Consider the following 15,188-nt stretch of genomic DNA (forward strand, 5'->3'; position numbering starts at 1 on the left):
TTTCTCTATCATTTAAATGGTCATAAAGCTATTGAAATCAATAGACAATCAATAGCCCATAACGTGGCCAAACTTTACAAATCTATTTAGAAAGTTCCAGAATATATATTTGAAAGGACAAAATTTATGTACAATACCTTAGGTGATGTTCCCTTCTTAAAATTCTGTCATGTGGCCACTTAACTAAAAAATGCACTTCCATCCTATGAGAAAAAGACCATATGGCAGAATCTTAAGAATGAAACATGAGGAATAGTACCTAAATACTGTACCTAAGTCTTGCCCTATTTAAAATATTATCAACTATTTTGACTTTCTATTTAACCAAATAGTACATGCTAGTATATATGGTAACTTATTATAACATATAATAATTCAGAAATAGCTGTACACTTAAGTTGATTTCCTCAATTCACATAAATGAGTATTAAAATAAAATATGATATTTTTATAAAAATATCCAATAGCAAGTTGTTACTGGCTATTATTGATGGGAAAAATACTATGTCCATAATATTTTCACAATAAATCCTAAGTGGTAAGTTGTTATTAGTTGTTATTGTTGGGGCAAAAAAGTAATCTCAGTGGTAGGTTCAAATTTATACTAATAACAACTAACTACTTGTGACACTACAAGAAAATGTAGTTTCAGTGACGAATTTTAGTGAGGAAAATTTTTTCCTCACAAAAAAGTACTATATAGCGACGAAATATATATTTCGTCGCTATTTATAAAAAAATAAGTAATATTTAGCGACGAAAATTAGATTTTGTCGCTATATGTTGTGTTGAACTCAAGCGCCAAGCGAAAAATGCTAGCGCGAAACTAAATTTAGCTACAGCGACGAAATTTTTCGTCACTAAAAGATTAAGTTTTTTGCGATGAAAAATTTCGTCGCTAAAGGTGTTAGTGAGAACACTATTAGTGACGAAAACTATTTCGTCGCTGAATATCACATATAGTGACGAAAATAAGTCGTCGCTAAAAACAAAAACATAAATATCAGTATATTATTAGCGACGAATCCATGTTCGTTGCTAAAGCCAGCCAATAGCAACAAAGTTTAGTTCCTCACTAAAAGTTTTATACTAATATGGACTCAGGCGCCAAGCAGAAAATTTTGGTGCCAAACTAAATTCAGCTACAGTGACGAATCGATTCGTCGCTAAAAGTTTAGGTTTTTTGTGACGAATAATTTCGTCGCTAATAGTAGTCAATAGCGACGAATTCGAGTTCCTCACTAAAGCTCTTATACTAATATGAACTCAGGCGGCAAGCGAAAAATTTTGGTGCCAAACAAAATTCAGCTACAGCGACGAAACTGATTCGTCGCTAAAAGTTTAAGTTTTTTGCGACGAAAAATTTCGTCGCTAAAGGTGTTAATGAGAACACTATTAGTGACGAAAATTATTTCGTCGCTAATAGTAGTCAATAGCGACGAATTGGAGTTCCTCACTAAAGCTCTTATACTAATATGACCTTCAGTACTTTTATTTATTTTTTGTTTCACTTCTCTCTTTCGCTCACTCTCTCCCTCACAGCCCATTCGCAACATCCCAAAGCCATTGACAACATCCAAACGATCCCAACACTGAACCGGTTCGCGACGATCTCGCCGTCGCGACTATCCATTCGCGACGATCTCGCCGTCGCGACTATCCATTCGCGACGATCGTCGCCGTCGCCGTCGCGACTATCCATTCGCGACGATCTCGCCGTCGCCGTCGCTGTCGCGATGATCCCCATTCGCGACGATCTCGCCGTCGCCGTTGCAACGATCCCCATTCATGACGATCTCGCCGTCGCGATGATCTCCATTCGCGACGATCTCACCGTCGCGACGATCCCCATTCGCGACGATCTCGCCGAATCGTTCGCCGTCGCCGCCAAATCGTTCGCCGTACTTGTTGCTTTTGCTTGCCGTCGTCGCATTTACCGTCGTCGCATTTGCTCGCCGTCGTCGCATTTGCTCGCCGTCATCGTTGATGCTTGCGTCGTCGCTGAAGCTTGCCGTCGTCGCTGAAGCTTGCCGTCGTCGCTGAAGCTCGTCGTCGTCGCTTCAGCTTCCTTTCACCAATTCAGCTCCTACGACCCTTCGGCTTCCACTTCAACCGGTGACCCTTTGCCTTCCCTTCAAAAAAAAATTTTTTCCTAAAATTATATTTATTTATTGCTTTTCTACAGTCTGCAATACTTCACACACACACATACGGGAATGCATATATTTCTTTGATTGTGTTTATTTGTCTAAATTGTTGTTTTTGCAAAAGGGTTTGTGTTGTGTTTGTTTGTGGGCAAGTGTTAGATGGTGTGTTAAGTTATGAGGAGGAATGTGTACTGGTTTGGAGATGGGGAGTTCTATTAATGTTTGAGAGGAGAAGTGGGGGGTGGTTGTGATATATATTTTTTGGTTGCTAATTTGTTGTTGTTGTGATATTGGGGATTCTGGTGGGTTGGATTTTTGTATGACAGTGCTTTTTAGGGGGCTGAGTTAGTTTTAAGGAAAATTTGTTTTGTTTTGTTTCTGAATATTTTTTATAGGATTGCATTTTCTTCTTTATTGAAATTTAATGGAGGGAATTAGTAGAATGACCTTTTTTTTTTCAATGGATGGAATATTTATCAAAATTAATGGTAGTGTATATTAGGGTTTTAACTTTCAAGTGGCACTTTTCTTTTTCTATTTTTCTATAGTGCTGATTTTTTGTTTTTGGGTGTTTTTTATTTTATCAATTTGAAGGCTATTAAGGACAAGGTGAAGGAAAAAGAAGAACCCGCAGAGAGGCCGGGCCAGTTGGAATGCAAGGTTCTTATTATTGTTATTATGGTTCTCACAAACATCTTTATGAGTTGATTTTAACAAGAATTTTTTTAATATGCATCATATCTTCCATGACTTCTTTTTAGAATTGTTTCAAATATTTGTGTACTAATTTTATGGCCCAAGATAGACTTCATTGATGGATTTTTACTATTGTATTTATGATTCTTTGCATTTGACCCTAGATAGTTAGAATATTCCTGATTCTTTGTAATTGGGCTGCTTGAAATTTTTTTTATACTTGAGAATTCCTAACATACTAAGCTGTGAGATGTTCATATACATTTGAATCTTATGGTATTTGATACTAATGGTCAAATAAAATCATAAATATGCAAAATGAGCTGTCATGTGGACAAGCTGGTATATTTGGAGCTTGAAGTCTTGAACCTGTGAAATGTCAATCCCTTTAGGGAATGTTGTATGGTGAATAGATAATGTATTGGCTTTGTGTGTTTGCTGCCATGAGTATGGGCATAGTAGTTACTGTTGTTTTTGGTCTTTGGTAGTGTGCTCTAATTGTGTGGCCTTTGGCCTTATTTCTAGTTTTCCAACTTGTTTACGATAAAATTCTCTTGATTATCAAAAAATGAGTAGAAATGTTGGGCATTCCTTGTAATAATTAATAGTTTAATTCCATGTTGATACCCATGTATTCCTTACAGTCATCAACTAAGCTCCTAACTCATCTTCATTAATTTTCACAGGTATAATTTTTTCTTTTTTATTGTTTCTAGTAGTTGTATCATTTTCAAGACTAAAGGACTTATAAATTTAAGTTTTCTTTTGCAGGCTAAATACACATTATTTGCAATAATTTTGGATTTTTTTTTTTTTTTTTTTTTTCTGAAAGTTGTAAGCTTGGCTTGAGCAAAGTAAGTAAATTCTAGTTAAAAACTTATAAAATTTTATTCTCGTGATGTTGGAAATTGGATTTGTGGTGGTATGTTGTGTTGGAGCAAGCGGGTGGCTTGCATGATGTTATAAGGTGGTTTAAATACATATTGGGAGTGTTTTACATTCTTTTGAATTATGATTGGGTATTGTTGATTAGATGTGATGAATAGTAGATTTCAATACTTGTAAGCATTATAGTTGTGATGTTTGTGTTTGATTTTCTTGTGGATTGTTGGTTTGAATGAGTATTGTTGATTAGATGTGATGAATAGTATTTTATATGATTTAAATTATTGTAAGACTATATTTGTGATGTTGGAAATTGGTTTTGTGGTGGGTTGTTGTGTTGGAGCAAGCAGGTGGCTTGCATGGTGTTATAAGGTGGTTTAAATTCATATTGGGAGTGTTTGAGTGTGCAATTGTGAATGAATATTGTTGATTAGATGTGATGAATAGTATTTTATTGGTTAGTACTTTATCTTCAAGTTAATTTTTTATGTATCATTTGAAACTAATTGTATTATATTACACTTGAAAATTTATATTTGCTTTCTACAACTTATACATTAGGAGTTGTGATTTTAATTTATTGGTGTGGTTACTCTTAATTCATTATCAGAAATATTTCTTATAACATAGTTAATATTTTTACTTTACGATTTTAATGTAGTAGTGTTTTTATATTTGTGCAGATTTCTTATTGGTGGCTTTAGGGGATCTCCTTTAGGCATTATTTGAAGACATATGAGGACATCTTTCGTTAGTTCTAATTATATTATGCTACATTTTTTGTATCACTATAAAACATCTTAAGTTATTGTATGTGTTGCAAACAATTATTGTATGGAAGGAGTTTGAATTGGATACTTGTTTTAATTTTAACTAGTGGAATTTATGGATAGATTTTTTATAAATGTGTTGTTGAAATAAATGTGTTAATCAAATGTGAGGTTTTAATAATGTGATGACAGGTTACAGGTTAATATCAACGTCATAAAAATAATAAAAACAAAAAACAAGTTTTAGTGACGAATTTTTTCGTCACAAATATGGCAACAAAAAATTGTTTTAGTGACGAAATATTTCGTCACTAAATGCAGTGGAATTTTGTAAGAAATAGTTTTAGTGACGAAAATTTTCGTCGCTATATGTGCCTGGATTTTCTTGAAAAAAGTTTTAGTTACGAAATTTTTCGTCACTATATGTACCAGAAAATAGTTTCAGTGACGAAAAATTTCGTCACTAAATATGATTTAATAAACTGAAATGGTTTTAGTGACGAAATATTTTCGTCACTAAATACTGTTTTTAGCGAGGAAAACTTTTAGCGACGAAATATTTTCGTCGCTAAAAGTTAAAAAAAAAAAAAACAAATTGGACTTTTAGTGACGAAATTTTTCGTCGCCAGGACTTTTAGCGACGGGGCTACAGCGACGAAACGAATATCGTCACTAAAAGTCCAATTTCGTCACTAAAGGTTCTTAGTGACGAAAAACTGGACTTTTAGTGACGAATTTTTTCGTCACTAAAAATACATTTTCTTGTAGTGTGATTTGTTGTAAAAGTCTTGTGAAAATGTTGTGGACGTAACACTTCTCTAATTTTAAAGGTGGCTTCGAATTATAACCAATAACAACTTACCACTTGTGATTTGTTGTGAAAATAATGTGGACGTAACACTTCTCTTAAAGCTATTGCACCATACAATCTCAATCCATGAACACAAACTTTATGTCTTACCTTTCATATTCCACCAACTACAAATTTTCAACTATTACATATTCTTTTCACTTTTTTAAAAAAAAATAGCTGAAGTCTTAAAAAAAAAAAAAAAGAGTGGTATATAATATATTTTTTTTGGGCAAGGAAATCTAAGAACATAACATTTTGTGATACAACTTTGCTATAGTTCTAATATGACAAATGTTTATAGTCTATCACGTAAAATAGTTGTAAAACAAATGTGTGGTAGAAGTTGTGATAAGAATAGTTCTTGGACAGATACATTAGAGACTTTTTTGTTTTCCTAATTCTAATTTATTTTTATTTTTAGTAGAAGAAAGGAAAGGAAGAGGTCTTCCATATTTTATTTGTAACTTAGGCATGTCATTGACCTAGCCGCCTGTAAGTCTCAAATTCTAGAGCAAAGTCCAAATGTTTGAATAACGATCACGTGCCTTGCATAGATACAGTAATTAACTATCTTAAATTTCTTCTCTTGCGTGCTACAACATCTTGTATCCCTAACATTTTTTTTTAAAATTTTTAAAGAGAGCAATCAAAATCACTTACTCACAAAATTTTCCCCCATTTTACGAAGCCTTGGCCAAAGTTTCAGCTGAAGTTTCGCTACTACTCATAGAAAGAAAGTACGATTTTATTTGGATGGAAAGTCACAAACAGCATACAATTAATAATCATATCAAGGCCTTGGTCAAAGTCACATTTTTTATATTTTCAAAGAAAAAGTCCAATGTTTTAATCTTTTCTTCCCCATTTGTAATTATCGAATAAAAAAAAATTGTTCATATCCAGCGTTCCATGGAGCATTCATTTTGTTGGTCTGGGAAGGGTGTAACATTGCTTTTTTATTTATTTATTTTTATTAATGTTATAGCACTGCTTGTGTATCACACGTATGACTGCAGTATTTCCTTATTTATAACTGCATAAATTGTATTTTTCTGACCAAAGACTACCTCCTTCACATTGTAAGAAGATTTAGTAGGAGAAAATAGAAAAAAAATAAATAATTCATTTAATGAAATATACGGTCAGGCACACATTCATTCTTGTAAACATACAGAGACCGAGAGCTTCATTAAAAATACGAAAAGAAATTCATTTTATTTAGTGTAAGTGAAAGACAAAGTGTGACCAACATCGTCAACTTTATTAACATTTAATACTACATGGAAACGATGATTTTTTTGACTAGGGATCTTTTTTTTATTGTACAGTAAATGTCGAGATCCGGTATTAAGCTCTATAAATCATCCATGCTTTGCTGAAAACTGAATATGAAAACCATCTCCAAATCCTAAAGCAGGGGATCGAATCACCTCTCCTTCTTTGATTGTAGTCATCCTTAATCAGCCATAATTCAAATACAATAAATTAACAAAATAAAAATGAGTTTTTGTTCAACTTGTCTAAGTGCTGCATATATGCATGTAAGAATAAGAAATAAAGTACCTGTATTTGGTGACCAAGATATGAAAGAAAACACCCATTAGGACTTTGCTGAACTCGGCTCCTGCACATGATGTCATGCCTGCCCCAAATGGTATGAAATTCTTTGCTGACACATTGGCTGAGATATTCTTTAATCCCATAATGAAATGAAAGATTAGTCAAATATAGAAACAAAGATTAAGGATTCTCACCATAACTAATTAGTCCATGACGAGTATATATCAAGATTTTAACATGGAAAAAAAGACAAAACAAAAACCAACCCACCTGCCATCTCCATGGATTGAAGGTTAGAGGATCCTCATAAGTGCTTGGGTTTAGTTGAAGGGCGGCTGGAACTACCATAAGCGCCCAACCTTTTGGAATTGTATATCCTACAGTCAACGTGCATCCTATTATTCTCTACTTATTTCATAATGAACGTGCATGTCTTATATTCTCTGACTTGCATTATAATTAAGACAACAACTAATTACAATGAGACTAGCTGCCGAGAGTAATTATTAAGCACTTTTGAAGTACAACAAACTTATTACTTTGCAACAATAAAAACTAGTTATTTAATACGGAAAAAGGTTAATAGATTCTTTAAGAACATTAGTTTAAGAAACATTTTTAGAAGTTTTTTATGGAAAAAAAAAATCAATGAATTCTTTTTACATTTTTTTATATTTCCCATGAAATTGGTAGTAAAATTTTTCTAAAATCGTTTATTAGTAAATGTTCTAGAACATCCGTTAACATGGTCTAATAACAAAATAATATAACATAAAAAGTCATGTGAAACAAATAGTTTTTGTATTAAATGATTCGCTTTTCATTGGTTTGGCTATCCCCAACACCGCCCCCCCCCCCCCCCCCCCCCCCCCCCCCCCACACAAAAAAGAGGAAAGAAAAAAGGAAAAAATATGTTGACAAGTCAACCAATTTAATTTTGAACTTACCATTTACTTGAATGTCTTGGAGGATTCTTCTCAAAATCCCAGGAGCAACACTAGCAAGTCTAAGCGATTCATTGATAACCTATATGTTCCAATTCATTGGATTGTAAGAATCGTAGCCAATAGCTTGAAGTTCTTTGTTAAAAATTAAAAAGAAAGATTGTGTGCCTGAAAATAAAGGGGGAGTATCTATCTACTCACATTATGAGTAAAAGTCATGGATTTGTATTCCTTCCATGTAAGTCCAGAATTGACATCTTCTCTGTTCTTAAGAATTGCTTCATGCTCATCCTAAGAATAATATATACATTTTTAAGTAATATTAACATTTAAACACCAAAAAAGCTTCTTCTAAATCTATGTTATGTAAAATTTTGGAACTTCTTTGTGTCACTAACCGTTAATTCTTTTATCACTTTTGGGTTGTCATTAATTAACATAATGGCTAAAGTAAGAGTTGACGATATGGTCTCAAAGCTAGCAAAGAGAAGCCCAAACATCATGTAGATGACGAATTTATCTGTCAAGAACGTCTCTGTTTTCATGTCAGCCAGAATCTGATCAAGAAAATCTCCTTTGCAAATTTCTGGATTACTCTTTCTCTCTTCTAGTTCGCTAGTTATTATGCTTATTGCTTTCTTCTGGTTCTGTATGACAATTGAATAACTATATTAGATTATATTCACACATAATATGAGAAGGACGTTTTAGATTTTGAAATTTATAAGGATCAAGTTTGAGGAAATTGCCTGTAGACACCTATGATAAGCAGTACCGGGGATATTAATAGGGAATGACATAAGTCCCTGCAAGAAGTTAGTAAAAGATTCACAAATATCTTCCTTTGATTTGTCTGCCTGAAAACTGAATAATTGCTTTGCTGTAAAATCAAAGATCATCTGCAAATGATCAACAAATAAGTTGTTAAAGAAAGAAAAATATGTATTTTGTAGTAGCTACTTCAACTTCAAGTACTCAAAATGCTAAGAAGGAACATATAATGATCCTTAAACAATTTTTTCAGGCTTCATTAGCAACTAAAAATGGGTGGGACACCATTATAATGTGTGTGTGTGTTTGTATGTGGCATCAAGTTCTTTGAGAGTACGGAACCCATAATGATCATAATAATGTATTCTCAAATGTTTTAATATTAACCATTGTTTCATGAAAATAACTAAAATTTTAAGATTATTTATATATAGACCATGGGTCCATATATACAATTTTATCTCCTTTTTCCCATTTATTTTGTACCTCTTGAAAAGGTTATGTCTTGGAAGTTTAAAATATAAGTTCCATTTAAAATAATTACCAGGATCAATTATATAAGCTTACCGCTGATGTGCTGCTTTTCACTTCCAAATTGGGTAGTTTGGACCAACCATGTAACCTTTTATTTATTGCATCCTCTAACTGTGGCAGCATCTTTTCCTTGAGAGCCTCAGGACCAAAATGACCCAAGATTACATTCCGAAGGTACTTATGAACATTTTTGTGAGCATTAATTCTTGCTGCATCTTGGTGGAGAATTTTTGCAAAGGAGTCCATATACCATCTTTCAACCAATTTTCCTTCTTGTTGAAAAACATAATAATTGAATTCAGGATCAGATGATACCACAACTGGTCTTCCTGCCAAGCTTGTTCGAAATATTGGACCATATCTAAAATGACCCAAAAAAATAAGGAAAATAAGTTATCAAAATGAAAGCCAACAAAAATGCATGTGGTTGTGTAATATAATGACCCATATCTAAAATGTGATGGCGAAATGGAAAGTCTGCAACAGAAATGTGAAAAACAAATTAGATGAGATGCAAAAAAAACACTGCATGGGTTATCGTGGGCTTACTTCTTCACCCTATTCTTGATAAAAGGTGGTGTGTCTATCGACTTGCTTGACGCAAGAAGTCCAAGGGTCTCCCCAATAAGTGGAAAGCCCATAGAGCCAGGAGGTAATTTTCCACTACATTTAGGGTTCCTCCACCTATAAAGCCAATGTGTGGCAATCACTATAAGTAAGCTAGTTACAGAAAGCCAAACTACTGACCACATCTTTAGCTATAGTACTAAGGAGGAGTAGTAGATGCTAGTAGTATAGGTGGAACTTAGGATTGGTTATTATGGAGAGAAATAGTGGCTCTTTATATAGGCAAAGTGTAGGCCAAAATGGGGATATACCCCTTTCGGCCAAACTTTTCAACAAAATGCCATTTATCTGAAACTATTTAGGGATATGCCCCTATTTTAAACTCGATTTTCTAAAAATCGAGTTTCAATGAAAAATTCGATTTGGTGAAAATCGGATTATAGACAATCAAACTTAAAAAAAAAAAAAAAAAAAAAAAAAAAAAAAAAAAAAAAAAAAAAAAAACTCAAGTTCCATTCAAGAAAAGTGTAGGCCAAAATGAGGATATACCCCTTTCAGCCAAACATTCCAGCAAAATGTCTATTGTCTGAAACTATTTAGGGATATGCCCATATTTTAAACTCAATTTTATAAAAATTGAGTTTCAATGAAAAACTCGATTTGGTGGAAATTGAATTATAGGCAATCAAACTTAAAAAAAATAAAATAAAATAAAATAAAAAGCTTGCGTGTAACTCAAGTTCCATGCAAGTTTTTTCAAGCAACTCGATTTTCCCCAAATCGAGTTTTTCATTGAAACTCAATTTTTCTAAAAATCAAGTTTCAAAATAGGAGCATATCCTTAAATAGTTTCAGATAGAGCGCATTTTACTGGAAAATTTGGCTGAAATGGGCAAAACCCCATTTTTCCGCAAAGTGTATGACATCATAGATTGAAAAATAGGCAGGAGTATTTCTTCTTCTTTTTTCCTATCAGATAAAAATAATGTTAAATGGTTTGAACTAACAATTAAAAACTATACTCTCAATACAGTCAAGTCCTTGTTTCTGAATTTGAATGATGTAATTAAAGTACTATAATTAAAGAAAATGGCAGCTGCATTTGGAAACTTTGGATTTGGTATGGACTATTAAGAAAAATCAATAGCTTAATAGTCAGATTTCAATAATTAATTGTAAAAAATACTAATACTTTCTTATGCCATTATACTAATATTTTATACAATTAAGACTTAGGCTTTTTTTTTTTTTTTTCCTTTTATGAAATTAAGACTTAAGCTCAAGACCAATCTTAACACTAACTAATATTATCTCTCTATGACTATGGTATATATACACTACTATCACTATCAATATATAGGAATCATTTCCGGTCCAAATTTATTTATTCAAATAAATGATATTGGGTTAGAATTAGTTAGACGACTTTGAATTAGGATTAGTTTTATTAATAAATTATATAGGAACTTAGTATTTATCTTTATATAATTGGAAGTTTGTCTTGTATAACAGCAAGTTCACTCAAAGCAACCAATAACAAAATTGGAACCTTAAGAATTGGCATCACAGCAGGTTATAGATCAGAAAATACATTGTGTTTCTGTAAAATGAATCCTCCCCCTCGCATGGGAGTGGACCCCTTATAGATCAGAAAATACATTGTGTTTCCGTAAAATGCATCCTCCCCCTTACATGGGGGTGGACCCCAAAATACATTGTGTTTCCGTAAAATGCATCCTCCCCCTCACATGGGGGTGGACCCCATGTATATATATATGGTGTTTCCATAACATGCATCTTTCCCCTCACATGGGGGTGGACCCCATATATATATGGTGTTTCCATAACATGCATCTTCCCCCTCACATGGGGGTGGACAGGGTCCACCCCCTCACATGTCCACCCCCATGTGAGGGGGAAGATGCATGTTATGGAAACACCATATATATATACACTGCTATCACTATCAATATATAGGAATCATTTCCGGTCCAAATTCATATATTCAAATAAATGATATTGGGTTAGAATTAGTTAGACGACTTTGAATTAGGATTAGTTTTGTTAATAAATTATATAGGAAGTTAGTATATATCTTTATATAATTGGAAGTTTGTCTTGTATAACAGCAAGTTCACTCAAAGCAACCAATAACAAAATTGGATCCTTAAGAATTGGCATCACAGCAGGTTATAGATCAGCCAATGAGGCAGTTGGAACAAAAAGTTAATTCCCTCCTCTATCGTTTAGAAGCAGATGCAATAGATCATGGAGAAAATGATCGAGTTAACAAGCTCAATATGTATGCATCATATAGAGAAGAAGAGAACATGCAAAGCTAACCATGAAGAGTATAGCTGCAATGACAACGTAGGCTCACAAAATATTGGCAGGTATAGGAAATCCGAGGAACTAAAGAGTAGTAGAAAGGTCTTGAAGGTTGGCCGAGTTTGAACACGAAAAAAAAAAAGGCTCAAAGCTCTGTAACTCTACATCATTCACCAAGGATGTATGTCTTTGCCAAAAAATAAGTTTCAAGAATGAATTCCTAACATATTAATGACATTTAAGCCACCAAAGGGAAGCACTTTATGGAAAAGGAAGATTATGTGCCCAATTTATTTGGTTATTACTAGATAAATATGTTAAGAGAAATACTATGTCTATAACATTTTCAAAAGACTTTTACAACAAATCCTCAGTGGCAGGTTATTATTGGTTGTTATTATTAGAGTAAAAGAGTAATTTTAGTAGTAGGTTTAAATTAGAACTGATATTTCTCAGAAAATCAGTAAGTTGGATGATGCGGATTAAGATGATGTGTCGGACCTGAAAAAGAATTGACAAAAGTCAGAGGAGACCGGGGTGACCGACCACAAATCCTCCAATGATGAAGTTAGTTTCTTTCTTCAGGAAATCTGAAATTTCAAGATTCTAGGAATATTGTCTAGAATGAACTTACTCTTCTTCACAGGAGTAGAAGTGTTTATATAGGTCGATGTAAGCAGTTATTCATCTCATAACTCCCCCTATTTTTAAGGAGTCCGTAGGATTTGGAGTCAACTCCTGTAACTGCTGTGGGAGTTATGTTTCTTTGACTATCGTTTCCATAACTATCGTTGGAAACAATTCATAACAGAGAGGCCTAATTTCCTTTATTAAGTGTAGAGCTCGTCCGTCCAAATGTTTATAAGGACAGACGAGATTTTTAAGGAAGCTCATCCTTCTAAACGCTTCTAAGGACGGACGAGGTCATTAAGGATGCCTAGGACGATCACTACAAGCGCTTGGTTTGCCCTAGTTGATCTTTCATTGGACGAGCCATATGGATGAGCTCAAGAGTTGGTTTTTTCTGTAACACCATCAAGAACCAACAACAATTAACCACGTACCTATGATTTGTTGTGAGAATGTTGGATTAGGATTAGTTTTATGAATAGATTATAGGAAGTTCGTAATTATCTTTATCTATTTGGAAGTTTATCCTATATAAATTCAAATGTTGACGATGAATACATTTTCACAACAAATTCTAGATGGTAAGTTATTATTGGTTTTAATTTGAACTTGACATTGAAATTACTTTTTTACTCACTAGTAATAGCCAATAATAACTTGTCATTTAGAATTTATTGTGTTAGTCTTGAATATAACATTTCTCATCAGTTGTGTCTTTAACATATATATATATATATATATATATATTATTATTATTATTATTATTATTATTATTTGTGTGTGTCATAATTAAAAACTAGCCTTTTCAAATTGAAAGTTGGCCCAAGAAATCTAAAATATATATCACTTAATGTATATGTGTTTGGAATTCAATTTGTTTGTTTGATGTTTGGCATTGAAAATTAAATGTTTGATACTTTGCGTTTTGAGTGATGTTAATTATGCTATTTAGTTCCACCAAAAAAAAGAGTTTATCCGAGTGCTTTTTATTTTTTTTTTTTGCCTTTGTGTTTGGGTTATTTTTTAGAATACATGACAACACTAATTGGTTTATTGGTAAGAGGAAAATTGGATATACAATGATGATTATTATTATAACTTTCTACTCTCATGTTTCATGCCATATCAATTGCTTCTATTTATTCTTCCAGTTTTTAATGCAATCATAACAAGAATTTTCAATTATGAAGATTTTTAAAATTAGGCTTTGCAACAAAATCATAGATGAATTTAAAACTGATTCTTTGATCTTGTACACTGAAAGGAAATTGTTACAATAATTAGTACTAAAAAAGAATCAAATTCCATTATGATATATTACAAATGGAGATGATTGAGTAAAAATTTATTAATATTTTGTTTATATTTTGTTAATAGGAATAAATACTGATTTTATTTTTCATGTATCATTAAAAAAAAATCTTGACTCCGTCTTGCGGGTTGCCATTTGAGAACACTAGTGCCTGGTGGTTGATTGGAAAAGCCCTGAAGTGGTAGGTAAAACTCTTTGAATGCTCCTTTGTCTTTTCTTTTTTCTTTTTTTTTATACAATGCTCCTTTGTCTTTTAACCTTCATGTTTTATTACTGGTGGGTCTGGTTTAATCAGGAGGATACCGAAGGACCACATGAGTTGAGCTGGACAGAGCCAACCCATGTTCCCAAATGTCTAGAATTACGCATTTGGAGAATTTCTTTATTACAATTTAGAAGCTTGGAACATGAAGTGGAACTCATAAAATATATTCTGAAGAATGCTAAAGTCTTGGAAAGAATGGACATTCTTACTGGCTTATCAGATTTGGAGGAAAGTCATCAAATTTTCAAGATAATATCAGAGTTACCAAGGGGTTCTTCTGCGTGTAAACCTTTTCTTCTCAACAGTATATTCTCTCTCTCTCTTCAATGTTATATTGTGCATAGTTTATCATGATTAACTATGTTGAAAAAAACTTATCTAAAACTTTAAAGAAGAGAAAAGTTATTTAACTGATCATTACATATGTATCTATGTTTTTGTATGTTTGGATAACCTGACGTTTAGCACAATGTATATGACAAATAATAAATAAAAGTAACTCTAATGCAGGTACAAAACTAATTTTTATATGGTTATTATATGATTTAAAATCTATGGAGTTCACTCAATCAAGACACCAATGGGTTTCTCAATCAGAAAAAGCGGAAACAATTAAACCAAACAGAAAAATTACTCAACAGTGTATGAAAAAAAGACTTCTAGAAATACTTGAAATTACCAAGACTCGATGATTACTAAAATTGCCAATTCAGAGAGGGGAGGGGAGGGGGGAACAGAACAAAACAAAACAATCTGAAGGGTCATGATGGTAAGGTCAATCAGGTACTTGGAAATTAAGAAATCGCTTCCTCAACAGGAGGAAGGGAGTTCATATTACTGAGAAGAAAAATTAATTTTTAAAAAATATAGATGCATTTGGAATGCTGTTTCCTTTTTACATGTATCAAATTTTTAATTGAGGCTGC

General features: G+C 32.9%; 1 protein-coding gene and 1 long non-coding RNA gene across 2 annotated transcripts; one reads left to right on the forward strand and one right to left on the reverse strand.

The window, feature by feature from the left end:
* Positions 1 to 2,014: 2,014 nt before the first annotated feature.
* Positions 2,015 to 3,661, forward strand: LOC126729041 (uncharacterized). Its single transcript, XR_007656468.1, has 3 exons — positions 2,015 to 2,115; positions 2,742 to 2,807; positions 3,615 to 3,661. It is a non-coding gene; the product is annotated as an uncharacterized LOC126729041 (long non-coding RNA).
* Positions 3,662 to 6,540: 2,879 nt separating this feature from the next.
* Positions 6,541 to 9,971, reverse strand: LOC126725577 (cytochrome P450 87A3-like). Its single transcript, XM_050430371.1, has 9 exons — positions 9,710 to 9,971; positions 9,194 to 9,521; positions 8,605 to 8,754; positions 8,254 to 8,502; positions 8,057 to 8,146; positions 7,859 to 7,937; positions 7,182 to 7,288; positions 6,915 to 7,042; positions 6,541 to 6,806 (listed from the first exon to the last, which is right to left on the reverse strand). The coding sequence occupies exons 1-9, from the start codon at positions 9,910 to 9,912 to the stop codon at positions 6,713 to 6,715; spliced, it is 1,428 nt and encodes a 475-aa protein (XP_050286328.1). The 5' UTR covers positions 9,913 to 9,971; the 3' UTR covers positions 6,541 to 6,712.
* Between the last annotated feature and the right edge of the window lie 5,217 nt (positions 9,972 to 15,188).

Source organism: Quercus robur, chromosome 5 (assembly GCF_932294415.1).
Source record: "Quercus robur chromosome 5, dhQueRobu3.1, whole genome shotgun sequence".
NCBI lineage: Eukaryota > Viridiplantae > Streptophyta > Magnoliopsida > Fagales > Fagaceae > Quercus > Quercus robur.

Excerpts from the sequence above, each read along its gene's own strand:
- LOC126725577 (XM_050430371.1), bottom strand. The coding sequence starts at position 9,912 with ATGTGGTCAGTAGTTTGGCTTTCTGTAACTAGCTTACTTATAGTGATT. Across the intron at positions 7,938-8,056 it reads CCATGACTTTTACTCATAAT|GTTATCAATGAATCGCTTAG; the intron begins GTGAGTAGATAG and ends TGGAACATATAG. Across the intron at positions 7,289-7,858 it reads CCAAGACATTCAAGTAAATG|GATATACAATTCCAAAAGGT; the intron begins GTAAGTTCAAAA and ends CGTTGACTGTAG.